Source organism: Salmo trutta, chromosome 12, assembly GCF_901001165.1.
Source record: "Salmo trutta chromosome 12, fSalTru1.1, whole genome shotgun sequence".
NCBI lineage: Eukaryota > Metazoa > Chordata > Actinopteri > Salmoniformes > Salmonidae > Salmo > Salmo trutta.
Genome location: NC_042968.1, coordinates 29,356,529 through 29,383,953, shown reverse-complemented (window position 1 = coordinate 29,383,953; position 27,425 = coordinate 29,356,529). Strand labels below are relative to the sequence as shown.

Below are 27,425 nucleotides of genomic sequence, written 5' to 3'. Positions count from 1 at the left end.
CCACAAGATGTCACCTGTTAGTCAAATATGGCATTTACATTGACCACAGAGGTACTGTACTGTATGTAAGGGCCCTCAGAATGGCTCAACAAGGACCTGAATACAAATATACAGTATGAAGTGTACTTGAGAAAAAACATTTTAGAACTACACCTATTTATAAACTATTCATTTACTGATTACAAATTGTGTGCTAGTGGGCTACAGAAAGGCATAGTCCTATCTAGTGTGACATAGTCCTATCTGGTAAGAAACTTCAAGGGCTTTTCTCTCTCTCTCACACTCACACACACACATAACATGTATTGACCATCCATCTTTATTATTTTACAGACAGAGAATGACACATTGCACAAAGTATTATAAAAAAGCATATGAATCAAAACAAAATGACTAGTATCAAAACAACAATACAAAAAGATTATTACACAATACTTCTGTGGTACTTCTCTTGTCATGACTCCATCATGCAACAACAAACCAGATACAGTCTCTAGGCAGCCTGTGCCTTTCATCTCCCTGTACCATCAGTGAAACAATAGACAGATCCTACAAAATAGAGAATTTGGTCTCCATATTTGTGCAGTACCCCTGTATAGTCTAATACAAAGTGCTAGCCTTATATGAAGAATAAGGTATGTCTATAAGTACTTACTTCTGAAAATAGTCTGAACAGAATGTAGAAAAACTGCATATCAAATATAGGATCATGCAAATAAGCATTTTCTATAAGCACCATTATCTGTCCAGACATATTGTGCAAATTCATATTTTCAAATGTATTCCACAACACTGAAATTACTATTGACTATTTCTCATTCTATTGCAGTATCATGTACTCTCTAGATTGCAGACATAGCAGTAAATATAGACAGCATTCATTCTTCAGATGATGCAATACTGCTCAGGTGAAGCTACATTTATATAGGAGAATATCTTCCAGTACAACACTGCCTGTCTCTATGTAGTGTGGACATACCTGATGTCTGAGTTTCTAATAACAAACAACGGGCTAAAGAGATCAAAGTAAATCTGCATCATCATAACACATAAACTGATAATATCACACCGTAATATAATACAAAATCCTGTTGCCTATGTTCAGCCTGTGTAGATGGTCCCACTGTGTGTTAGAAGGTGTCATTAGTTTCTAGGCTAGGGTGCAGGAAAGGCTGGTTGGATAGGGATGGGGGGAATCAGTCCGCTGAGAGCTTTGCCAATGTCTATGCGTCTCACTGTTGCTTAGTGACAACCCAGCCAGTCCTTTGTAATCTCGCCCAGTTTGACGATCTTCAGGCTACTGTCATCCATTTTGAAGTAGTGGGCACCTTTGAAGAAGTAGGTGTAATCTGGAAAACACAAACATTATGACGAGACAAGGTACATAAAAATCATCACATTCAGTGCATCAAATATACATTAATTTCACCTTGAGCAAGCCACGAGGCCTTACACACTAGAAAGGAAAATTTGAGCTAGTGTAAAATATGTCCCCTAGAAGCTTATATCTTAGTATAACACACTATTGTCTCAGCCAGAGGAAGAGGACATGATGATGTCACTCGTCTCCTCAGTAAAAACACCCAATCAGGAATCAGCGGTGGAGGAGCTCAGGCTAATTAGAATGAAGACAGAGGTACCTCTGTGAAGCAGCACAGGCTGGCTCTATCAAACACTGTTTCTTAGTAGGGAAGCGCGGTGTGTGATGTATAGTATATGTGTGTCAGAAGCAAGGATATAAAAAAACCCTGGTTAACTGCCATAGACTAAGATTTACCTCCTGTGTTATACTACTCTCGCTGCTTGCTCTCTACTATCTCTCCTTACTCTCTCTCCTCCTGCCTCTCTACTCTCTCTCCTCCTGCCTCTCTACTCTCTCTCCTCCTGCCTCTCTACTCTCTCTCCTCCTGCCTCTACTCTCTCTCCTCCTGCCTCTACTCTCTCTCCGCCTGCCTCTACTCTCTCTCCGCCTGCCTCTACTCTCTCTCCGCCTGCCTCTACTCTCTCTCCGCCTGCCTCTACCCTCTCTCCTTGCTCTCTCCTCTTGCCTCTACTCTCTCTCCTCCTGCCTCTACTCTCTCTCCGCCTGCCTCTACTCTCTCTCCGCCTGCCTCTACTCTCTCTCCGCCTGCCTCTACTCTCTCTCCGCCTGCCTCTACCCTCTCTCCTTGCTCTCTCCTCTTGCCTCTACTCTCTCTCCTCCTGCCTCTACTCTCTCTCCGCCTGCCTCTACTCTCTCTCCGCCTGCCTCTACTCTCTCTCCGCCTGCCTCTACCCTCTCTCCTTGCTCACTCCTCTTGCCTCTACTCTCTCTCCGCCTGCCTCTACTCTCTCTCCGCCTGCCTCTACTCTCTCTCCGCCTGCCTCTACTCTCTCTCCGCCTGCCTCTACTCTCTCTCCGCCTGCCTCTACTCTCTCTCCTCCTGCCTCTACTCTCTCTCTCTCTCCTTACTCTCTCTCCTATCTCTCCTTACTCTCTCTCCTCCTGCCTCTACTCTCTCTCCTCCTGCCTCTACTCTCTCTCCTCCTGCCTCTACTCTCTCTCCTCCTGCCTCTACTCTCTCTCCTCCTGCCTCTACTCTCTCCTCCTGCCTCTACTCTCTCCTCCTGCCTCTACTCTCTCCTCCTGCCTCTACTCTCTCTCCTCCTGCCTCTACTCTCTCTCCTTGCACTCTCCTCTTGCCTCTACTATCTCTCCTTACTCTCTCTCCTCCTGCCTCTACTCTCTCTCCTTGCACTCTCCTCTTGCCTCTACTATCTCTCCTTACTCTCTCTCTCTCCTGCCTCTACTCTCTCTCCGCCTGCCTCTACCCTCTCTCCGCCTGCCTCTACCCTCTCTCCGCCTGCCTCTACCCTCTCTCCTTGCTCTCTCTTGCCTCTACTCTCTCTCCTCCTGCCTCTACCCTCTCTCCGCCTGCCTCTACCCTCTCTCCTTGCTCTCTCTTGCCTCTACTCTCTCTCCGCCTGCCTCTACTCTCTCTCCGCCTGCCTCTACTCTCTCCGCCTGCCTCTACTCTCTCCGCCTGCCTCTACCCTCTCTCCTTGCACTCTCCTCTTGCCTCTACTCTCTCTCCGCCTGCCTCTACTCTCTCTCCGCCTGCCTCTACTCTCTCTCCGCCTGCCTCTACTCTCTCTCCTCCTGCCTCTACTCTCTCTCTCCTTACTCTCTCTCCTCCTGCCTCTACTCTCTCCTCCTGCCTCTACTCTCTCTCCTCCTGCCTCTACTCTCTCTCCTCCTGCCTCTACTCTCTCTCCTTGCACTCTCCTCTTGCCTCTACTATCTCTCCTTACTCTCTCTCCTCCTGCCTCTACTCTCTCTCCTTGCACTCTCCTCCTGCCTCTACTCTCTCTCCTTGCACTCTCCTCTACTATCTATCCTTACTCTCTCTCCGCCTGCCTCTACTCTCTCTCCGCCTGCCTCTACTCTCTCTCCGCCTTCCTCTACTCTCTCTCCGCCTGCCTCTACTCTCTCTCTCCTTACTCTCTCTCCTTCTGCCTCTACTCTCTCTCTCTTTACTCTCTCTCCTCCTGCCTCTACTCTCTCTCCTTACACTCTCTCCTCCTGCTTGCTCTCTCTCCTCCTGCCTCTACTCTCTCTCTCTTTACTCTCTCTCCTCCTGCCTCTACTCTCTCTCCTTACACTCTCTCCTCCTGCTTGCTCTCTCTCCTCCTGCTTGCTCTCTCTCCTCCTGCTTGCTCTCTCTCTCCTGCCTATCGGGCGTGCAATGATGTGAGAGGGAATGAAACAGTTTTGGTTGTTTTATGTAACGTCTTTGTTGTTGTAATATCTAAACAGACGTGGCAGTTTCACCACTAAGAATTCCAGCTTTAAGGCCAGGTGCCAGTTCATAATGAGAGGACTGGCTGGGTCAGGTTGGGTTCTAACTGCCAGGAATGTAAGCCTGCAGCCAGTGGTGTGTCGGTACAGCTCAGACTGAAGCAGGAAGCAGTGCTCCCTCCATGTTCACACAGGCCCCAGCTACCTCTCTCTCTTCCAGTTGACATCTCTCTCTCTCTCTCTCTCTCTCTTCAGTAGATATCCCACTGGGCACACACTGGTTGAAGCAACATTGTTTCCACGTCAGTTCAATGAAATTAAATTGAACCAAAGTGGAATAGACGTCTGTGTCCAGTGGGTCTCTCTCTCTATATCCCTCCCCCTCTCCCTCATCCATCTCTCCCCCCTCTACCCTCCCCCCCTCTCTCTTCCCCCTCTCTACCCCCCCTCTCTACCTCTATCCCCCCTGCTCTGTGTGTGTGGTGGTGTCACTCTAAGTGATGTTCAATAAAGTATATATTATACAGTATTGTATTCTAGTATGCTTACCGATGCCATTCAGACTAAAGGCAGAGTCAATGCCGTCTGGGATTCCGTTCCAGGAGTCAGCGATGAGCTTGGGGAAGCCAGGGTCCATCTTCTTCTTGGCTTCATTGTACCTGGAGGGGCATGATAACACACAGAGGCCATGATATCAATGTTTAGTCATGAGTACATGATACTATGTTAAGTACATGATACTATGTTAGTCTGTCAGGTAAGAGCAGAGTGAGCTGTTTTAACAGTCCAGTGGAAGCTAAGGTCTCTCATTAAAAGCAGACATGGCTCAGCACAGCAACACATCAACACAGTGACGTCTATAGAATTAGAATGACTTTAAAGTAATTCTAATTCTATAGCGATGTCATCGTTACAATCCTGAGTGGACCAGACACAGGCTTTGGGTTGTGTTGTGGTGACTCACCTCCAGAACTGGTCTCCAGCAAACAGGTAGGTCTTCTGGCTCTTTCCGAAGGAGAAGGCTGCGTCAATGCCTTTCAAGTCTGTGGGCAGGCCTATAGAGGAGATTCTCTTGGGGTAGCCTTTCTCTATCTGGTCTGCATTGAAGATCCACATCTCATTTCCTATATGAGAGAGAGGAAGGGAGATATGGCAAATGAGCACAGGTCAAGATGCTCACAGGGAAGGGTTTGTGAGGATAGAGTTTCTCTAAACTGTTTCCTTTTCATTAGCCACAGAGAGACAATGATCATAGGAGTTGGCAAGACAGCACAAACAGATCTGGGGCCAGGCTAACATTTGATCATATCTTGTGGTTAGGGAGGACTGGATAAAGGATTGAGGAAATGTGACTCATAGCTTTACAATTGAAGGGCTGGATGGAACAGAAATGGTTCTCTTCTACAAGGCCAAGCATTCATCTTCTTAAATAGGAAGAGCTCTGATTTCATGGTCTTATAGGAGATGGAGCTTTTCTAAAGGAGAATGGCATGCTTCTACAATGCATGGCATGTATTATAAACCACTAATAACTACTTACAGTACTAAAGTCCAAAATGTCCAAACCACATACTAGCAGTATACTTGACTGAAATACTAAAAGACACTTATGATTCTCCTAACGGTGAACTTCTTAGAAATAGGATGTTATTTACTGGAAATTGTCACAGCCGTTTAACGGTGATAGAGAGAGGAAACTGCCATGAAAATGTCATTGTGAGTTTTTCTGATCAAGTCAATAAGCACAACAATGAACTGCATATATGCAAGCGTGTAATTCTGGATTGTTCTCCTGGGTATCAACAGTGAATGACAACTAATCTACATACTCTCACATCCATCCATCCATAACTGTATGTATGTATGTATGTATGTATGTATTAGGGTTGAATGGTGGGAAACCGGTTACCGAGATTTACCACTCCCTTTTCCCGGGATAAATACAGTAACAGTGAGAAACCGGTAAATTATAATAAATTATTTAGAGGAACAGCATGTCGTGAAATGGAATTGTTAAATGATTTATTATATTTGGCTTTTCTACGGCCTGATGAATCAACGCTCAGGGTGGGGACAGACACCCCATCACAGTACGGAGCGCAGTTCAGTGCATGTAGACCTATCATCTCATCATGGGAACTTTTTTTCTTGTGACAGGGAGGCCTACATTTGCTACAGCATAGTCTATGCTCAGTAATATAAAGACTGAATGCACCTCTAACTTACCCATCTCAACCTGTCTTTCAGAGGTCACCTTGTTTTTTAACTGGAAAGATATAACATGTTTTGTATTGCAGCTGCAGAGTTTTAAAACAGCCTGTCACTCGAATATCGTTGCTTTAAATCAGTGCCCGCGCAGTCTCTCTCTCTCTCCATCAACTCCATTAAAAATAGATCATCCTGTTCTAGATTGATATACAGCCCTATATATAGATGTCCTTGCGTACCTCTATCAGGTAATACATTCAATGCAGTATTAGTCTTATATTTAGCTAATTAATGATGGGTTATGCATAATAAGCTTATAACTTATAGCCTCCGTCTCTAGCGCAATACGCAAGCACCTCTGCTCCCCTGGCCTCCTTAAAAAAGCTCCTTAGCTCTTGGAGTCCCATGCAGGAAAAGCTAGACTAGAATAGATCGCTGGACAATAGACAATTATACCAGTAGACTATTCAAAAAGGGACGCAAGCTCTTTTTTTGCTGAATGTTAAATACAGCAGCCAATAGAACTCACGGGTAATAAGAGCGAACTCGCGATGGTGATAGGCTATAACAGTTACATATTCAGACCCATAACCATTCAATCTTCGTGAAGAGAAGTGAAAGCCTTCTGCATCTAATTCTGCTCCTATATTATTCAAGGATGTCATTAGAATGATGAAGGTAAGGACAACAAAACTTATTTCATTTAACTGTTGAAAGCGAGGAAGGAATGAAGCGTCAGCCTACTAATTTTACAAATTCCAAAATTAAAATTACATTTCTAGGCTATACTTTAACTTCGTAGGCCACATGTGCTGCTTCAGAATTGCATGTTCTATTCTGCTTTATCATGGTTTGAATGATGTGCATAATTCCAGTCCATATAATACAGTATAATACAATACAGTACAGTAATACAGTTCACACTCAGAAAGATTAGCCTACGGGAGATAGTTTCATTTATCTACCAAAGAGAGCATATAGCTAGCTGCAACTAATGGGAATTTATTGGATACCTGCACAATTATTGGGCCTTTTTTGGTTTTGGCTTCATTAAATATGGTTAATGTAGGACTCATTAAATGTATGTAATATATGTCTCATTAATGTATTTAATATATGGCTCATCAGGATCAGGTAGCATCAGGTTTTAATCTTCATGCTGATCAAAGCTCTAATCAAATCCAGACATATTTATATTCTTTATAATGCTTTTCAATGACACTTATGGTTTTAACAAAATTACCGGGTTACCTGGGAGAAAAGTGATTTATTCTTGGGATGGAACATTTGTAAAATACCGGAAAAATATTCAACCGTATTATGTATGTATGTATGTATGTATGTATGTATGTATGTATGTATGTATGTATGTATGTATGTATGTATGTATGTATGTATGTATGTACAGTGCAATCGGAAAGTATTCAGACCCTTTGACTTTTTCCACATTTTGTTATGTTACAGCCTTATTCTAAAATTGATTAAATTGTGTTTTTTCCTCAACAATCTACACACAATACCCCATAATGACAAAGCAAAAACAGGACATTCAGAGACTTGTCCTGAAGCCACTGCTGCGTTGTCTTGGCTGTGTGCTAAGGGTCGTTGTCCTGTTTGAAGGGGACTCTTCATCCCAGTCTGAGGTCCTGAGCACTCTGGGGCAGGTTTTCATCAAGGATCTCTCTGTACTTTGCTCCATTCATATTTGACACGATCCTGACTGGTCTCCCAGTCCCTGCCGCTGAAAAACATCCCCACAGCATGATGCTGCCACCACCATGCTTCACCGTAGGGATGGTGCCAGGTTTCCTCCAGATGTGAAGCTTGGCATTCAGGCCAAAGAGTTCAATCTTGGTTTCATCAGATCAGTGAATCTTGTTTCTCATGGTCTGAGAGTCTTTAGGTGCCTTTTGGCAAACTCCAAGCGGGGTATCATGTGGCTTTTACTGAGGAGTGGCTTCCGTCTGACCACTCTACCATAAAGGCCTGATTGGGGCGACAGCGTAGCCTAGTGGTTAGACCGTTGGACTAGTAACCGAAAGGTTGCAAGATCAAATCCCCGAGCTGACAAGGTACAAAATCTGTCGTTCTGCCCCTGAACAAGGCAGTTAACCAATTGTTCTTAGGCCATCATTGAAAATAAGAATTTGTTCTTAACTGACTTGCCTAGTTAAATAAAGGTAAAACATTTTTTTAAACAATTGGTGGAGTGCTGCAGAGATGGTTGTCCTTCTGGAAGGTTCTCCCATCTCCACAGAGGAACTCTAGAGCTCTGTCAGAGTGACTATCGAGTTCTTGGTCACCTCCCTGACCAAGGCCCTTCTCCTCCATTGCTCAGTTTGGCCAGGCGGTCAGCTCTAGGAAGAGTCTTGGTGGTTCCAAACCTCTTCCATTTAAGAATGATGAGGCCACTGTGTTCTTGGGGACCTTCAATGCTGCAGAATTTTTTTGGTATCCTTCCCCAGATCTGTGCCTCGACACAATCCTGTCTTGGAGCTCTATGGACAATTCCTTCGTCATCATGGCTTGGTTTTTGCTCTGACGTGCACTGTCCACTGTGGGACCTTATATAGACAGGTTTGTGCCTTTCCAAATCATGTCCGAAACGGCACATTGATGCCGAAACGTTGGCGATTTACCCAATAAATTACTGGGAGTTTATATATGGAGTGTGCGACTCTCTTTATTTGTATAGTTTATTCGCCGTTAGTCAGCACCTCCACACAAAACAATTTTTCTGGGTGTGCGCCCGCTCATGTTTTTCAATCAATTTAATTTACCACAGGTGGACTCCAATCAAGTTGTAGAAACATCTCAAGGATGATCAATATAAACAGGATGCACCTGAGCTTAATTTCGAGTCTCATAGAAAGGTTCTGAATACTTTTATTTTTAATAAATTTCCCCAAAAATCTAAAAACCTGTTTTCGCTTTGTCATTATGGGGTAGTGTGTGTTTTAAAAAAAAGCCATTTTAGAATAAAGCTGTAACGTGACAAAATGTGGAAAAAGTCAAGGGGTCTGAATACTTTCCAAAGGCGTTGCATCTCAACGTTGGGTGACAACTCAGTCTCCCATACATACATTACCTGCAAAGAACACAGTCTTCTCCTCCAGTGGGTTTTCATAGGCAGCGTCGATGGTGACAGGGAGCTCAGGCCAGTAGGTGGCTACCAGCATGGGACCTGAAGGCTTGCCCCGGAAGTTGGTTGACCTGAATATGAACCTGATAGAGAGAGCAGAGAGGAGTTACCTACTGGTTCAAATCATGTAAGAGGGGACAGAGAGGAGAGAGGGGAGAAAAGGGGGGGGTCAGATGAAGGGAGAGTAGAGGGCAGTGGGGAAGAGAGGAGAAGGGGGAAGGGGAGACGGGAGAGAAGCAGCGAGAAAGGGGAGAGGAATGAGGGAAAGAGAGCGGCGAGTAGGAAAGAGAGGGGAGAGGAAGGAAGAGGGAAAGAGAGAGGGGAGAGGAGGGAAGAGGGAAAGAGAGAGGGGAGAGGAGGGAAGAGGGAAAGAGAGAGGGGAGAGGAGGGAAAAAGAGAGGGGAGAGGGGAAAGTGAAGGGCAGTAAGAGATGTGAGAGGGGGAAGTAAGGGGGAAAGAGAGAGAGGGGCAGTGAGTGAGAGGGAGAGTTTCAGCAGCGAAGCCACAATAGCCTGATTCATTCAGCATCTGGTTCTCGTTAGGACCGGTGTTTATCGAAGCCAGGGGAACAAGACCCATCTTGCCCAGATTTCCAACAGGCAGCTGCATGAGCAACAACAGCAGCAGCAGCTCCCCAAGTCTTTTCCATTGACCTATTTTTCAAAGAGCCAGATATTTCTCAGATAGATAGCCTGTTAATGGTTATAAAATGCTATGCAGATATAGACAAAGTAGTCATATGATGATCTGCTATAGCAATCTATTCAAGGTTGAGGTATGTTGAATTTGTCCCACAAAACAAGCCAACCTGACCCTAAATCAGACAGGAAGACAATCCATGTCCACCTCTGATTGTGAGATTACAGGAAATCCTATATCTGGGTCACAGAGATTTCAGCATTTCACTCACTCTTGTCACATTCTGGATGCATATGTAATACACTTCCTGCATGAAATGCAGCCAGAGAGGTTAGAGAAACCTAGCTAGCAGGGCTGTCTGCGTTCAGAGTCTCGATCCCATACAAGTCCACCTCAACACCGGCCAAACCGGCCGTGATTGGGAGTCCTGTAGGGCGGTGCACAATTGTCCCAGCGTCGTCTAGGTTTGGCCGGTGTAGGCCGTCATTGTAAATAAGAATTTGTCCTTAACTGACTTGCCTAGTAAAATAAAGGTTAAATATTATTATTATTTTTTTTTTTAATCACTAGGCCAGTGAACAGTGACAGTGTGCGTGGGTTCAGTTCAGTGGATTATTCCACTGAAGTTAGACCACCACGATGTCTTACTCATCCTTCATGTCTAGATCTGCTTTCCATCACCATGCTGAGACAGGAGAGATTAGAGAGAGGATTCTAGCGTCACCAGAGAGATTAGAGAGAGGATTCTACCTTCACCAGAGAGATTAGAGAGAGGATTCTACCTACACCAGAGAGATTAGAGAGAGGATTCTACCTACACCAGAGAGATTAGAGAGAGGATTCTACCGTCACCAGAGAGATTAGAGAGAGGATTCTACCGTCACCAGAGAGATTAGAGAGAGGATTCTACCGTCACCAGAGAGATTAGAGAGAGGATTCTACCTTCACCAGAGAGATTAGAGAGAGGATTCTACCTACACCAGAGAGATTAGGGAGAGGATTCTACCTACACCAGAGAGATTAGGGAGAGGATTCTACCTTCACCAGAGAGATTAGGGAGAGGATTCTACCTTCACCAGAGAGATTAGAGAGAGGATTCTACCTACACCAGAGAGATTAGAGAGAGGATTCTACCTACACCAGAGAGATTAGGGAGAGGATTCTACCTTCACCAGAGAGATTAGAGAGAGGATTCTACGTACACCAGAGAGATTAGAGAGGATTCTACCTACACCAGAGAGAGGATTCTACCTACACCAGAGAGATTAGAGAGAGGATTCTAGCGTCACCAGAGAGATTAGAGAGAGGATTCTAGCGTCACCAGAGAGATTAGAGAGAGGATTCCAGCGTCACCAGAGAGATTAGAGAGAGGATTCCAGCGTCACCAGAGAGATTAGAGAGAGGATTCTAGCGTCACCAGAGAGATTAGAGAGTGGATTCTACCGTCACCAGAGAGATTAGAGAGAGGATTCTACCTACACCAGAGAGATTAGAGAGAGGATTCTACCTACACCAGAGAGATTAGAGAGAGGATTCTACCTACACCAGAGAGATTAGAGAGAGGATTCTACCTTCACCAGAGAGATTAGAGAGAGGATTCTACCTACACCAGAGAGATTAGGGAGAGGATTCTACCGTCACCAGAGAGATTAGGGAGAGGATTCTACCTACACCAGAGAGAGGATTCTACCTACACCAGAGAGATTAGAGAGAGGATTCTACCTACACCAGAGAGATTAGAGAGAGGATTCTACCTACACCAGAGAGATTAGGGAGAGGATTCTACCTACACCAGAGAGATTAGAGAGAGGATTCTACCGTCACCAGAGAGATTAGAGAGAGGATTCTAGCGTCACCAGAGAGATTAGAGAGAGGATTCTAGCGTCACCAGAGAGATTAGAGAGAGGATTCTAGCGTCACCAGAGAGATTAGAGAGAGGATTCTAGCGTCACCAGAGAGATTAGAGAGAGGATTCTACCTACACCAGAGAGATTAGAGAGAGGATTCTACCGTCACCAGAGAGATTAGAGAGAGGATTCTACCGTCACCAGAGAGATTAGAGAGGATTCTACCTACACCAGAGAGATTAGAGAGAGGATTCTACCTTCACCAGAGAGATTAGAGAGAGGATTCTACCTTCACCAGAGAGATTAGAGAGAGGATTCTACCTTCACCAGAGAGATTAGAGAGAGGATTCTACCTACACCAGAGAGATTAGAGAGAGGATTCTACCTACACCAGAGAGATTAGAGAGAGGATTCTACCGTCACCAGAGAGATTAGAGAGAGGATTCTACCTACACCAGAGAGATTAGAGAGAGGATTCTACCTACACCAGAGAGATTAGAGAGAGGATTCTACCTTCACCAGAGAGATTAGAGAGAGGATTCTACCTACACCAGAGAGATTAGAGAGAGGATTCTACCTACACCAGAGAGATTAGAGAGAGGATTCTACCTTCACCAGAGAGATTAGAGAGAGGATTCTACCTACACCAGAGAGATTAGAGAGAGGATTCTACCTACACCAGAGAGATCTGCTCTCAAAAAAGTGTTAGCTGGGTGACAACACTTTTAAACTGATGCACACTGTGTCCAATCTAGTAGCCCTCCAGACATTACATTGGCCCACTAGACTGGTGACTGCCCTCCAGACATTACACTGACCCACTAGACTGGTGACTGCCCTCCAGACATTACACTGACCCACTAGACTGGTGACTGCCCTCCAGACATTACACTGACCCACTAGACTGGTGACTGCCCTCCAGACATTACACTGACCCACTAGACTGGTGACTGCCCTCCAGACATTACACTGACCCACTAGACTGGTGACTGCCCTCCAGACATTACACTGACCCACTAGACTGGTGACTGCCCTCCAGACATTACATTGACCCACTAGACTGGTGACTGCCCTCCAAACATTACATTGACCCACTAGACTGGTGACTGCCCTCCAGACTCCAGACATTACACTGACCCACTAGACTGGTGACTGCCCTCCAGACATTACACTGACCCACTAGACTGGTGACTGCCCTCCAGACATTACACTGACCCACTAGACTGGTGACTGCCCTCCAGACATTACACTGACCCACTAGACTGGTGACTGCCCTCCAGACATTACACTGACCCACTAGACTGGTGACTGCCCTCCAGACATTACACTGACCCACTAGACTGGTGACTGCCCTCCAGACTCCAGACATTACACTGACCCACTAGACTGGTGACTGCCCTCCAGACATTACATTGACCCACTAGACTGGTGACTGCCCTCCAAACATTACACTGACCCACTAGACTGGTGACTGCCCTCCAGACATTACACTGACCCACTAGACTGGTGACTGCCCTCCAGACATTACACTGACCCACTAGACTGGTGACTGCCCTCCAGACATTACACTGACCCACTAGACTGGTGACTGCCCTCCAGACATTACACTGACCCACTAGACTGGTGACTGCCCTCCAGTCTGTGACTTTCCCTATTTATCTGTCTCTGTAATTTCACTACAGCCTAAAAAACAAAACAAAATCGATGCACACAGAAATTAATATCCTAATGGGCCCTAGGCTATTTGTATTAACCTTGACAGCTCCATGAAAACAATTTTTTGGCTGAGGAAACGGAACGCCAATAACCTTAGTAGTCTCTATCCTAATCTTTGCTTATTGACTTGAGTCTCCATCTCTCCCTCTTTATATTGAATCTCTCCTCACTCTCACGATCTCTGTTCCATCTCTTCTCACTCCATGGCTCTGATAGCTAAACCATCTGGTGACCTAGAGCCAACAATGAATAACTAGGGACCAAAGTCATCCCACCACTGAAACCTGAGATACAGCGTAACTGGCCCTCTGAGTCCAGATATCATGCAGCTATGGGTTTGCTATTGTAACTCCTCCATAGAGATACATTTTACATTTACATTTTAGTCATTTAGCAGACGTTCTTATCCAGAGCGACTTACAGTAGTGAATGCATACATTTCATGCATTTTTTTGTTGTTGTTGTTGTTGTTGTATTGGCCCCCCGTGGGAATCGAACCCACAACCCTGGCGTTGCACACACCATTCTGGCATTGCAAACACCATGCTCTACCAACTGAGCCACAGGGAAGACCTGAGATGTAGGATCTTAATTTGATCACTCTTTTGTTGATGAGAAGCTTCCTGCACAGCAGTTTATTCACGTTTTAAAGTGGAAATTACAAACTTTAGAACATTTCAGACTCGATTTGCACTAAATTAAAATGTATCAACCCCTACAAAAAATGTCCATGAATTATGATCCACATAATTATTCACATTTCCTTTTGCTTCAGGATTATTTCCCTACTGTAGCAAACTGGCTCAAATGAAGATCCTACAGCCGTAACTCCCTCCGTAATGGCATTTCCCTCCATCTGAGAGATACACCCCATAATTATAGCTATCATTGAATATGTGTCATTGTTAATGATATCATGGTATATGTGATATCTAGAACTAGAACACCGCAAATCATTTTGAATGAGACAATGATCTTGCTGATGAGGAAATGGAGAATCTCTCCAGAAATCCCCAGGTCCAGTGTCTTGTCCACAACACATCACTGTATGGGTATTCTGCCAGTTTTTATCATAGGCTGGATATCTTGTGGATTTGGATTCTCTAGGATGTTTGAGCAGCAGACAACAGACGATATACCTAAAAAATAACCAAACTAACCCAATCAAAGATATGACTTACAGGCATAGTCAAATCATTTCTAAACTAACCATTGAGAGAAATTCTACTGTTAAAACCAGACTCCGGTTTTAATTAGCAGTCCTCCATCCTTTAACAGTTAATATTACGTTGACACATCAACCAAACACTACACTGTTTATACAGTAGTTTAAAGTCCACAGAACAGCCTTCAGCATGATGTTTGTCCCTGTTCCCTGAACAGCCTTAATGCATGGTGAACCACAGCGAGTGAAGACTTAACTCTTAACTAAAGCAGGATTCTATGAACTAAAGCAGGATTCTATGAACTAAAGCAGGATTCTATGAACTAAAGCAGGATTCTATGAACTAAAGCAGGATTCTATGAACTAAAGCAGGATTTGAGGGTGGTTTCCCTCCAGCCCCAGACTCAGGGGGCAAAGCCAGGCAGGCTGAATGACTACAGTCTTTTGAGTCCAAAATGTCTACTTGTTTGCTTTGGACACCGTTCCAACTCAGCAATGACAGATATATAGTAAAGCTCACCTTAAAACTTTGAAGGCTAAAAGATGTGGCGGTAATGTCTGAGAAGGAACATATACATGTCCAATGAAGTCTAATCTAAACCTGCTTTTCAGTCACAATTTTGTAATTTGGATTGCATGCAAGAGCTTATTGTTTGGGTTGAAAGTGTTCCTAACATAATTTGTCCCAGACAGGATTAATCTGTTGTGGTGAAGAGTTCATGTTTCAGAGGGAAAGTACACCGAGTCATGGAAAGCTGAGAATGAACCACAACAGATAATGTAAGATGGAGAGATACAGAAAGCCTATTCCTTTTCTCCTTTTCTACACTACATAGGACAATCCCAGTTGAAGTCTGTACCCTGTACTGTATAGTAGGGTCTGGTTTACAATCTTAATAACAGGCAGCCATTTTGGTTTACCATAGTTGATACAGGATTGTGAGAGTGGTTATTATTACCAGCTGTTTCATAACTTTATACTTATCACAGTATGGGATAAGCATTAGAGCTCAGACAGAGAACACCACCCCCAAACAAAACAACTGATTGCCAAGAGAAAATAATTCATTCTGAGACCAAACAAAGCCCCCTATTAAACTAACCATTGTTTGTGGTGAAATTATTTAGTTGTGGATTGTGAGGTCTAACTTGTGGACTCTGGTAAGCTCCAATGACTCTAACCACAGAGTCTAAAATAAGAGTCTTTCGGGTTATATGTTCTTTCTGTCTGTTTTCTGTGTACAGATCGGTGGTCAGATTGGCAACATGCTTTTTGAGAAGACCAAACAAAAGTGTATTACCTACAAGTCAAATGTTGCTCTAACCATTGGCGATCAGAAGTAATACTGTAGAATCCCCAGTAAATCATTTACCTGTCCTTGAAGAAGAAGGTCTCTCCTCTGATCTGGGCCACAGCATCAAACACCACAGGTTCATTACAGATGTCCATAGGAGTGACTGGGCCCTGGGTGGGAGGCACAGGCTTGTCTGTACCAGCACCTGAGAGGAAAAGGAGAGGCAACATGGTGAGCATTTAGTAGATGAGTGATATCCTTCAACAAGGAGAAATACATTTGTTACCTGCAGGACATTCACCAAAGTACACTGGTTATAAACGGCGGGTGAAGTCATGGTTACAAATTATTTAAAAGGTACCTACATAATGACTTCATAACCCATACATAACCCATAAGCAGTACATAAGAATTTCAAACTGACCATAGAGCTCCTGAATGCCCTTGATGTCGTCGTTGGACAGTCTAAAGTTCTTGGTGAAGGTGTACATGGGGGCCATCAGAGCACCAGGGTCCTGGGAGTGCTCCAAGCCCAGGGCATGGCCAAACTCATGGGCCGCAACCAGGAACAGACTGTAGCCTGGACAACACCAATAGGAGTGAGAGATACAGCAACACATATTCAAAGCATTCCTGATGGCCACTTTCCCTTCATTCTGCATAGACAATGAATGACTAAATACATTAATGAATAAAACAGAATAATAATACAAATGATTCAAATAAATAAACATGAATTGTCATTGTCCACTAAACTGCTAAAACAACCTACAAACAAGCATAATGTCAAAGGTCATCGATTCCATATTTACCTTGATCAGGACAGAAGCCCCACTTGCGGTCATCGTCGTAGCTCTTGGTGGAGGCGCACCACATCTTGCCGTCGCTACGTCCAGAAGCGGTGCAACTGTCATAAGTGTCTCCAAGGAACGTGAAGGGGAACACACAGGGGGAACCCTCAGAGTTTCCTCCAACGGTGGACATGGCTGCGTGGGTGAACAAAAATACATATTTCAGGACCAAATGGACTTTTCTTTGTGTGCCGATGAGGTAGTGCTTAAAGTTATCAACTTGATTTGGGTTGAATTGCTAAATGGATTTTCTTGAGAAACTACCATGACTGTAATGACATTGACATCAGATGTATTTTGTGTCTACGGTATATCCAAAACAAAACCAAATACCACTCTCCAAAAAGTGGCTTTTCTTTTCCTGCATGATAATATTATATCTGGGATCTGGGTTGGTACAGCACTGGGCTTGTGTAGTTTGTTAAGCAGCCCGTTTCTTATTCAGTGCTTCTTACACACACACAAGACTACACTGCATGCCAGCATTCCCAACCAATTAGAACCAGATGAAAACCTCAGCCTTAAATCCCCCCTCTCTCTCCCTTTCTGTCTCTCTCTCTCTCTCCCCATATCCTGCTCTCTTACTCTCCCGACTCTACCCCACCCCAAAGCCCTGAGCCAGCCCCACTGACACAATGGAAAATAACCCCAGCCAGCAGCCACTCAGTAAAATACTTTTACAGTCATTCAGGAGACTAGCTGCTGCAAGATTGGAAACCATAGGTCTGGAACATTATAACATTCTCCTACACCAATACATGAAGGCATCAGCACAGCACACCTTGACTAATAAATGCAAGCACCCACACTAGTGATGGGCAGGTTGACTCATAACCCGCAGTCCCGGGAGGATGGGTTTAGGGTCATTAAATATTGTGTGGCTGAAGGGTGGGTGGGTAGGCGGGCGGGTTGAATAAAGAGAAACAATACCTTAAAAAATCCATCAATGTATAATTCTTGTGCTATATATATATATATATATATATATATATATAGAAAAACCTTAATGTAACGTATGTATGTATGTATGTATGTATGTATGTATGTATGTATGTATGTATGTATGTATGTATATATATATATATACACATACATACATACATACATACATACATACATACATACATACATACATACATACATACATACATACATACATACATATGTTACATTGAGGTTTTTCTTTCAATATTTTAGGCTATTAGTGCATAAGCCTAAGCTTCAGGGCTTAACTGTACGTGTGCCAAATAGCCTACACCGCCAATCACCAAATAATGCTTTCAGGAATGGGCAGAAAGCCAAATAATGCTTTTGTAATGGGCAGAACGTCTATACACGTCTATACACAGAGGCAATAAAAGGACATTGTCAAAGTTCAATTCAATAAGACAAAAGCTACGAAAGGAGAATTGAAAATAAATAGGAGGGAGGGCCAGAAAAAGTGGTAAAAGAGGATTAGCAGTAACATAGCAGTACCGGCTATCTTATGTGTGATGATTGTGAGTACACCAATTCCACAGCCACAAGACGGGACTTGAAATAGGCCTATGGCATGTCTAGGGAACTGTAGCCTACTGTTAAGATTGGTTAATGGAAACTGAAATCTGGATACTGACTGTAGGTCTATAACCTCTCACATAGCCTTAAAAATAACTCCTGCAGAATTAAGCATTTCTTGCAATTCCTTTGACCTTAAGGCTTTGTTTTTGCTCTGACATGCACTGTCAACTGTGGGACCTTATAAAGACAGGTGTGTGCCTTTCCAAATCATGTCCAATCAACTGAATTTACCACAAGTGGATTCCAAGTTGTAGAAACATCTCAAGGATGGTCATTTGAAACAGGATGCACTTGAGCTCAATTTCAAGTCTCATAGCAAAGGGTCTGAATACTTACACGACCGTTCAAAGGTTTGTGGTCACTTACAAATGTCCTTGTTTTTGAAAGAAAAGCACATTTTTTTGTCCATTAAAATAACATCAAATTGATCAGAAATACAGCGTAGACATTGTTAATGTTGTAAATGACTATTGTAGCTGGAAACTAGCTAATCCAAGTTTATCATTTTAAAAGGCTAACTGATCATTAGAAAAACCTTTTGCAATTATGTTAGCACAGCTGAAAACTGTTGTTCTGATTAAAGAAGCAGTGAAAAATAACAGTAGCGAGGCTATAACAGTAGCAAGGCTATAAATGTAGCAAGGCTACATACAGACACCGGTTAGTCGGGCTGATTGAGGTAGTATGTACATGTAGATATGGTTAAAGTGACTTGGCATATATGATAAACAGAGAGTAGCAGTAGTGTAAAAGAGGGGTTGGCAGGTGGCGAGACACAATGCAGACAGCCCGGTTAGCCAATGTTCGGGGGCACATGCATATATGACTATGCATATATGATAAACAGAGAGTAGCAGCAGCGTAAAAGAGGGGTGGGGGGCACACAATGCAAATAGTCCAGGTAGCCATTTGATTACCTGTTCAGGAGTCTTATGGCTTGGGGGTAAAAACTGTTTTACCCCCAAGCATTTGTGGGTTCAATTACAGGCTCAAAATGTCCAGAAACAATGCCTTTTCTTCTGAAACAGTCTATTCTTGTTCTGAGAAAGGAAGGCTATTCAGAAACTGCCAATAACGGAAGATCTCGTACAACGCTGTGTACGACTCCATTCACAGAACAGCGCAAACTGGCTCTAACCAGAATACAAAGAGGAGAGGGAGGCCCCGGTGCACAACTGAGCAAGAGGACAAGTACATTAGAGTGTCTTGTTTGAGAAACAGACGCCTCACAAGTCCTCAACTGGCAGCTTCATTAAATAGTACCCGCAAAACATGTCTCAAAGTCAACAGTGAAGAGGCGACTCCGAGTTGCAAAGAAAAAAAACATATCTCAGACTGGCCAATAAAAAGGAAAGATTAAGATGGGCAAAAGAACAGACACTGGACAGAGGAAGATTTAGAAAAAAAGTCTTATGGACAGACAAATCTAAGTTTGAGGTGTTCGGATCACAAAGAAGAACATTCGTGAGACGCAGAAAAAATGAAAAGATGCTGGAGGAGTGCTTGACGCCATCTGTCAAGCATGGTGGAGGCAATGTGATGGTCTGGGGGTGCTTTGGTGGTGGTAAAGTGGGAGATTTGTACAGGGTAAAAGGGATCTTGAAGAAGGAAGGCTATCTATTTTGCAACGCCATGCCATACCCTGTGGACGGCGCTTAATTGGAGCCAAGTTCCTCCTACAACAGGACAATGACCCAAAGCACAGCACCAAACTATGTAAGAACCATTTAGGGAAGAAGCAGTCAGCTGGTATTATGTCTATAATGGAGTGGTCAGCACAGTCACCAGATCTCAACCCTATTGAGCTGTTGTGGGAGCAGCTTGACCGTATGGTACGTAAGAAGTGCCCATCAAGCCAATCCAACTTGTGGGAGGTGCTTCAGGAAGCATGGGGTGAAATCTCTTCAGATTACCTCAACAAATTGACAACTAGAATGCCAAAGGTCTGCAAGGCTGTAATTGTTGCAAATGGAGGATTCTTTGACGAAAGCAAAGTTTGAAGGACACATTTATTATTTCAATTAAAAATCATTATTTATAACCTTGACTATATGTCCTATTCATTTTGCAACTTATTTTCATGGAAAACAAGGACATTTCTAAGTGACCCCAAACGTTTGAACAGTAGTGCATGTAAATAAGGTATTTCAGATTTTTATTTTTAATACATTTGCACAAAATTCTAAAAACCTGTTTTCACTTTGTCATTATGGGGTAAAACATATATATTGTTGAATAAGGCTGTAACGTAACAAAATGTGTGCACTGTATAATGACAGCCACATGTATCTAATTATAGACAAGTTGGCTAACAAATAGCTCACCAAAATGTCATAAATTATAAGCAGACACATATTTAAATCAGGCAAAAACAATATCCTGTACCCCCCGTCAAAACATTGTTCTGCCGTCTTTGACTGTAGCCTATAGCACATTTTCTACATTCACGGGTTAGGGTTGGGTGAGGGCCTCAGACTTTCACTATCACATATAGTCGGGCGGTTGCGGATGGGTTAATAGCAATAGTGGGCGGGTGAAGAAACAGCTGACCCGCGCACCACTAACACACGCTAGCACGCACACACACAACCTGGCTCAATTTCAATCGAAGCACACACATATTTCAATATAATCCTCAGATGAAGGTTTCCATGCAACAGTTGGATGCATCAGTGCCCTTAGCGGTTTGGGTTAACACAGCTGATGAGGCTTGTATGCTATATGGACGGAGAGACCCCTTCAGGCTTGGGCAGTATGAACTGGGAACCTACCTGTTTCAGGGCAGAACCCGTAGGACTTGTCATTGTCATAGTTCTCAGTCGTAGCACACCAGCGGTAGCCGTCATCACGCCCCTGAGTGGTGCAACCATCATAGTTCTCCCCTTGGAACGTGAAGGGGAACTTACAGGGAGCTCCGTCCGCGTTTCCACCCAGGGTGAAGAGTACTGTAACATGGGAAGTTGAAGGAATTATCTATAGAGTTTACAGTAGGTTTCCATAATTTAATAAAATGCCATGGCAGTTACGTTGAGCCTGAGTTTGAGTGATTTCACAGATTCAATCTTAAGCTAACTGAACCGCATAATCATTCTTTGTCAGGGTGTTACACATCCACTCTGTCCAGACTAAAATGTTTATTGCTACAGTATATCAACAGTCTATAAAACTATCAACAAGAGAAATGTTTCACAAGACTTCACTGAGTTCGCCATTTACTCAAGATCAACGGATAACCAGTTAGGAAGTTTCATAAAGACTGTTGGTCTCATATGAGTCGACCGTAAGCCAATATGTATCAATATGTCTTTGCGCTCATTTATGGTGAGTCTATACCCTAATGTCAGTACCATGGACAGCAACACAAACAGACAGACAAAAGGATTGATGAAAAGCTTCATGAATCTGGCCCAGCAACACAGAGAAGTGGGAGTATTTTATGACCCAGACAACAACACTAGTTTCCCAGATTGGACTCCCACCCACTTGGTCCCAGTCCAACAGCAACACAGCTTGTTCTAACTAATCACAAACCTCTCACCTGGAGTAACTCCTGGTCTACTCCTCGTCAGAAACTATAGCTAAAACACCACAATAAACGTTCCTTGAGGGACTGCTGAATGCAACACTCTTAACTTTATACACTCCATGTAGATATCAAAACGCATACTAGAACTCTTTTGCACAATACATTCACCGGAACTCTTTAGAGGAAAAACAAAAACACAGCCATGTTGGCTCCTACTCACACTCATGGGGACAGAAACCGTATTTGCCGTCGTCGTCAAAGTTGTATGTGGTGGAGCACCAGAGGAATCCATCATCACGGCCCTGATTGGTACAGCTGTTGTACTCCTTCCCCATAAACATGAAGGGGAACTTACAGAACTCCCCCTCTGCATTACCAAACTTCACCTTCACAACTGTGGAGAGGAGGGGGATGGGGTGAGGGGAGAGGTGATGATCAAACAGAGCTGTATCAGATACTGTGTGGTTCAGCAAATTGCTGTAAAAACGTGGCATGTATGACCATGAATAAATAGGTGATAAGTAAAAACAAGTAGGTTTATATATTAGATCAGGATGAACTCTTATTTACAACTCAGACAGTACAGTCTCCAGTACCTTGTCCTTCTCCCAGGGTCCACTGCTCGTCGTCATCAAAGTGGGAGTCTCCCCCGGTGCCTGGTCCAGGAGCGAAGGCATGAGCCAGCAGACCATCTTTACCATCGAAGGGGTAGCCATCTCCATGCTCTGTGGATTCACATAACAAGGGTTAAAACAAAAGGACTCAAGGCACAGATCAGTATACAATTACAGCCTTGCTGGATGGATTCAACTCAGAATAGAACTGTCTCTGAAGTAGCTAGTGTTAAACTTCAACAGTGTAGATCACGTATGGGATGGTGCCATGAAGACATGTAATGAAAACATGTCATTCTGGGCTTGTTTTGACCACAAGTCGGTCAGACAGTGACCTCTATATGTTCTTACTTGAGGTCTGGCCTCGTTACGAGAATATTGACTTTATGTGAGACACAGGGAACCCAGAGAAAGAGCAACTAGTAACTCACACATAGGCAGGCGTACGGGTACTATACGATTAGCAGCACTGAGCACCCATCATCTAATCTAGTTTCCAGCCACTTCCGCCCTTTTGCACAATAGCCGGATGATGAGTAGCCTGGTTAAACCAGTGTGAACGAAGGTGAGAGCAGAATTAAGTCTGGTTTAACTAGGCTACTCATCCTCCGGCATTGCTGACGTTTCATACAGTACATTCAGCAGAATATAAAAGTCAAAACTGTTCTGTAATACCGTACCGTTGCGGCCAAAGTTAATCATGATGTCAGCCTCTCCATCCATGAGGCGGGTGAACTTGAGTGGGGTGACGTCACTCCACACTTTGAAGGCCCTTAAGAAGGCGTCATCAATAGTCTCCTCGTCCAGGTCAGGAGAGTGGCCTAGAATCCTGAGAGGTGGAACACAGAGAGGAGAAGAAACTGAGGAGGAGACTCATTAAACAGCTCATCCCTGGCTGAAGATGTGCTGCATCTTACATCTTACATAATGGAATATTACTGTGTGATTGACTAGGTATGCTTGAGGAAATGCACGTAATGCAAGCAGAAGAGGGACCAATGTCAGCATATAAAACCCTCAAATGTGAGATTCACCTATGTCAAAATGCAGAAGACAAAAGCTTGTACACACCACTCTTCTATTTACAGGACAAAAGCAATAGAGCAGAGCTTTCCTAAACCCCCCTTCTGGACAAAAAGTCCATCAGTCTTCAGGCCTTGCCTATGACTCATGTGGTTAGAATGCTTCATGAGAGAGTCCAGCAACTAACCCCTGCTATGTGAGTCTGTCTGAGTCTCCCCATGGTTCATACAGTAAGTGAGTGGTCATGAGGACACAGAAAGGGCTGATGTAAACAACAGAAGTTTACTCTCTTCTTAACCTCAAACTAAAAATATCAAACAAGCACACATTGTACAGGAATCTTGGAGTTAGCAGATTGTGGTTGGGTTGGTGGGCAGCACATAGTTGAGGTTTTCATCTCCCCAAAACAAGCTGCAGGGGCTGGAGGAGTCATTTCCTTAGTTCAGCAGTCAGCACATTGCACAGCAACATAGGGAGTTATATGGAGTACAACCCTATTGCACATGGGGTTCAAAGCCTATTGCACAACTCCCTATACCAAAACACTATTTGGGCCAAACGAACATGTTTTGACCACTGACCTGTAGGTGATGGCGTTTTGCTGCCACTTGGGTTTCCTGTGGAAGAAGTTGTATTGGGCAACATCAGGAACTCCACAGCGGGGCTTCTTCATGATCTCCACTGTCTTGGGGTCAATCTCACCCGTCTCTTGTAGCGAGAAGAACTTCTGCATTTTCTTCAGGGTGTCCTTCAGCACCATGAGATTACATCGGTCTTGTGGGCAGCCATAGAACTTGTTCAGATAGTGCTGCAGAAGGGAATAAAAGAACAGCCTATGAGTTGATATAAGATCTATTCTGATGCCTTCCTATTCTATATAGTGCATTCATCCATGTAGACATACTGTATCAATGAATACATGAACATTTGTGTGCATTACACAATGAAACATCCCCACTGGGCACAGATGTCAATTCAATGTCTGTTCCACGTTGGTTCAATGTAATTTCATTGAAATGACGTGGAAACAATGTTGATTCAACCAGTGTGTACCCAGTGGGTATCCAACTATCAGGTCTGAAGCCAAAACATTAGGAATTTCATGAATGATTTGCCATTTTAAAGTAATTCACAAATGGTATAATGGCATTTAAGTTCGCTATTCCTGAATTTATTGAAAATAACCGATAAAGTAGTTTGAAGCAAAAGTCACATTACATTCCCACTATGAAAAGTTGTTGAAGGAACACTTACCAGAGCCACTTCTTTGTCTGTTTTTGGACTATCGTCTCCTGGGAATTTGATAATGGGCGAGGGAGCTGCAGAGGTTTTCTGGAGAAAGGCGATTAACTGTACCAAAAACACTTTGAGGACAAGGTGTCGAGGGCTAAATGCCGTGTGGCACCCCATCTTTCCCCGGTGGAGAATCGCTGTGTATGTAATCGGGATGGAGAAAACAGAACGCTTCTGGGCTGGATGTAGTCCTCTTGCTTTATATTCTCCTCAACGGGACATTCTGCACTGCAACCCAGGTCTGCTAACTCAGTTGTGCTTACACATGCAATTTTTGTATGCTGCTTTCCACGGGAAGTGTAGGCTACAGACTGCGCAGTCTCCCCAAATCGGGGAACGTTGGAGAAATGTAACCGGATACCTGTTCCAATTACGAGTTTACTGCGTAATTCCTAGCCTCTGTGGTCTGTTTTCATTGCGTTGTAGGCTAGGCCTATTCGTTGTATTTGCGCATACATTGAAACGGGTACAATGAATGCACTAATCCAGCATAAATAGTAGATAGATTGACAATGAAACCAAACAGATAGGGAAAATTCAGCATAAATTGCAATGAACACAGTTGTAACCAAGGTCTATGTCATAGCATAAAAATAACTCAACAAGGAAAAAAGAGAGCGCCTTTCTAGGCTATGGACGAACAGAGGCCATCCGCCGCGGGACTACAGGGTATGTCTTGTGACGCTTCGATCACACCGACAGGGTCATTGCGCAAAATAGTAAGCAGCATCATCTGGATATGTATTCAACAAAAGTTCAACATTAGACTTCTGCTACCATTTCTGTCAAGCCATCTACGCATACAGTTTGACGCATATGTTCAATAAATCCAACGCAATGCTGCAAGGCAAACGCAGCTTTCATTGGAAATTAACTTAATTCTGGTGTACCAAAATGCAATGACTATGTCGGTGTGTTCAAAGCGGAAGTGTTAGCAAATGTTTATGAGCTCCTATACACCGCATTCATCCACTCAGGACCAAACACCTGATAATGACATGAATTAAGGAAAGAGACAAATGTTGCGGCAAGGAATCAAAACAATCACTTTAACAGTGTCAACGAAATGGTAAAGTGTGTAGCCTAATATCGCTAGAAATAGTTAAGTTTAACAAAATGTTAAAACCACTGAAAAAGTTGGAACATGAGTTCAGCAAAGGCGCTCTCTAACCAGGCCCTGAAGTTGAGAGTTCACCTGTTCTGTCCTGGCTAAAAGGTGAGCAGCGCCCCTCTTAAGACGTTTCTGATTATGTTAGCAAAATGCCTACAAAAGGCGTTAGTAAAAATGTTTCCCTGACACCTGTTGCTGCAAAGAACAGCACATTTAGTATCCTGGGCCTAGGTGTTCTTACTACTTCATTCATAGAAAAAAGGTGCTATCTAGAACCTAAACGAGTTTTTCGGCTGTCCCCATAAGAACACCCTTTGAAGAACCCTTTTTGGTTCCAGGTAGAACCCTTTTGAGTTCCATGTAAAAACTCTTTCCAGAGAGAGTTCTACATGGAACCGAAAAGGGTTCTCCTATGGGTCAGCTGAAGAACCCTTTTGGAACGCTTTTTCTAAGAATGTACCCTAGCAAGCTTAGACCGCCTACTAATAATGTATCTTACCATAACCCACATTTTTTTAAATGTTGTGTTAGCTAAAAAAATATGTATAGCTTCAAATCATGATAAGAAAAGTAATGTTGCTCTCATGGACTAGGCTACATCAAGCACTAGCTATATCAAGCACTAATTCCATGTGAACATGTCATGGAATGCACTTTATTCTGCTCTTTTTTTCACAGCTTCTGAGAGTTTGCTGTTGGACCTTTTGCTGTTCGGACTCTGATGGGGAACAGTGGTACCAATGGATGCAGAGTAAATCATCCCTTAATCTCTTCACACAGCCTCTGTGCTGATTTTGTGCGACTGTTTTTTTATTCCAAAATGTGGCTCTTGGAAAATGTATTATGGAAAATAAATGATCATCTTGGAAAGTAAGCAGTCTATGGCAAAACAAAGGCATTTTCATAATTCAACCACGATGGTGACAATACATCATCTCTAGTGGTGTCATGGAGATTAGAGCTGATATAGTGTGACAATCCCACCGATAACCGATATTCAAAAAATGTCAGTCTCATTCTTATCTGAACACTTGTGGCCATTCTCATGATGTGTCAATTTCTTGGACAAGTGCGCTTTTGGATGGCAATATAAGAGAACTCAGTGTGGAACAACGGCACTTTTGAATTTCCTGCTGTAATTGGCAGATATATCGGTAAATTTTGTCCTTCCAAAAAATCTCAATCTGACCCACAAACCCAATTTCAGTCGGACTCTAATGAAGATGGGACAAGGACCCATTGGCCCAATAATAGGCCTATGTTCTTAGGCTCCTCAGTATGACAGGGATGGTAGAGTATAGCAGCCTATACAACATAATGGCGGTTTGTTGAATGTGTCGAATGGCTCAACAACAGACGCCAAGCAGCTTCTGCTTTGATCTTTTCCTTTCATTAGGACTTTACTTCAATTTTATTTGTATTTATTGTATTTATTTAAATTGTAGTAGACCAAGGAAACCACCAGAGAAAGTCATAAGATGTAACCCACTACAACATTGCATACATGGAGGTCCTCTCAGTCTGGGCCAGATTATGCTCCATCTCGGAACTCTGTGTGATGCAATATGAGGTGAAAGGCTGACATCTGGTGGTCATGCTGTGTAAATACATTATGTACTGAAAGAAGTGCAGTCAGGAAAATCATGGGGAACTATTT

At 43.5% G+C, this 27,425-nt stretch overlaps 1 protein-coding gene and 1 long non-coding RNA gene across 2 annotated transcripts; one reads left to right on the top strand and one right to left on the bottom strand.

The window, feature by feature from the left end:
* Positions 1-301: 301 nt before the first annotated feature.
* On the bottom strand, positions 302-24,950 carry LOC115203309 (72 kDa type IV collagenase). Its single transcript, XM_029767887.1, has 13 exons — positions 24,619-24,950; positions 23,946-24,172; positions 23,022-23,170; positions 22,324-22,452; positions 21,948-22,121; positions 20,973-21,146; positions 16,603-16,776; positions 16,215-16,370; positions 15,869-15,995; positions 9,075-9,211; positions 4,743-4,902; positions 4,328-4,437; positions 302-1,349 (listed from the first exon to the last, which is right to left on the bottom strand). Exons 1-13 carry the CDS (start codon positions 24,772-24,774, stop codon positions 1,243-1,245), a joined length of 1,980 nt encoding a protein of 659 aa, XP_029623747.1. The 5' UTR covers positions 24,775-24,950; the 3' UTR covers positions 302-1,242.
* Positions 24,951-25,066: 116 nt separating this feature from the next.
* Positions 25,067-26,642, top strand: LOC115203310 (uncharacterized). Its single transcript, XR_003880147.1, has 2 exons — positions 25,067-25,326; positions 26,447-26,642. It is a non-coding gene; the product is annotated as an uncharacterized LOC115203310 (long non-coding RNA).
* Positions 26,643-27,425: the final 783 nt, after the last annotated feature.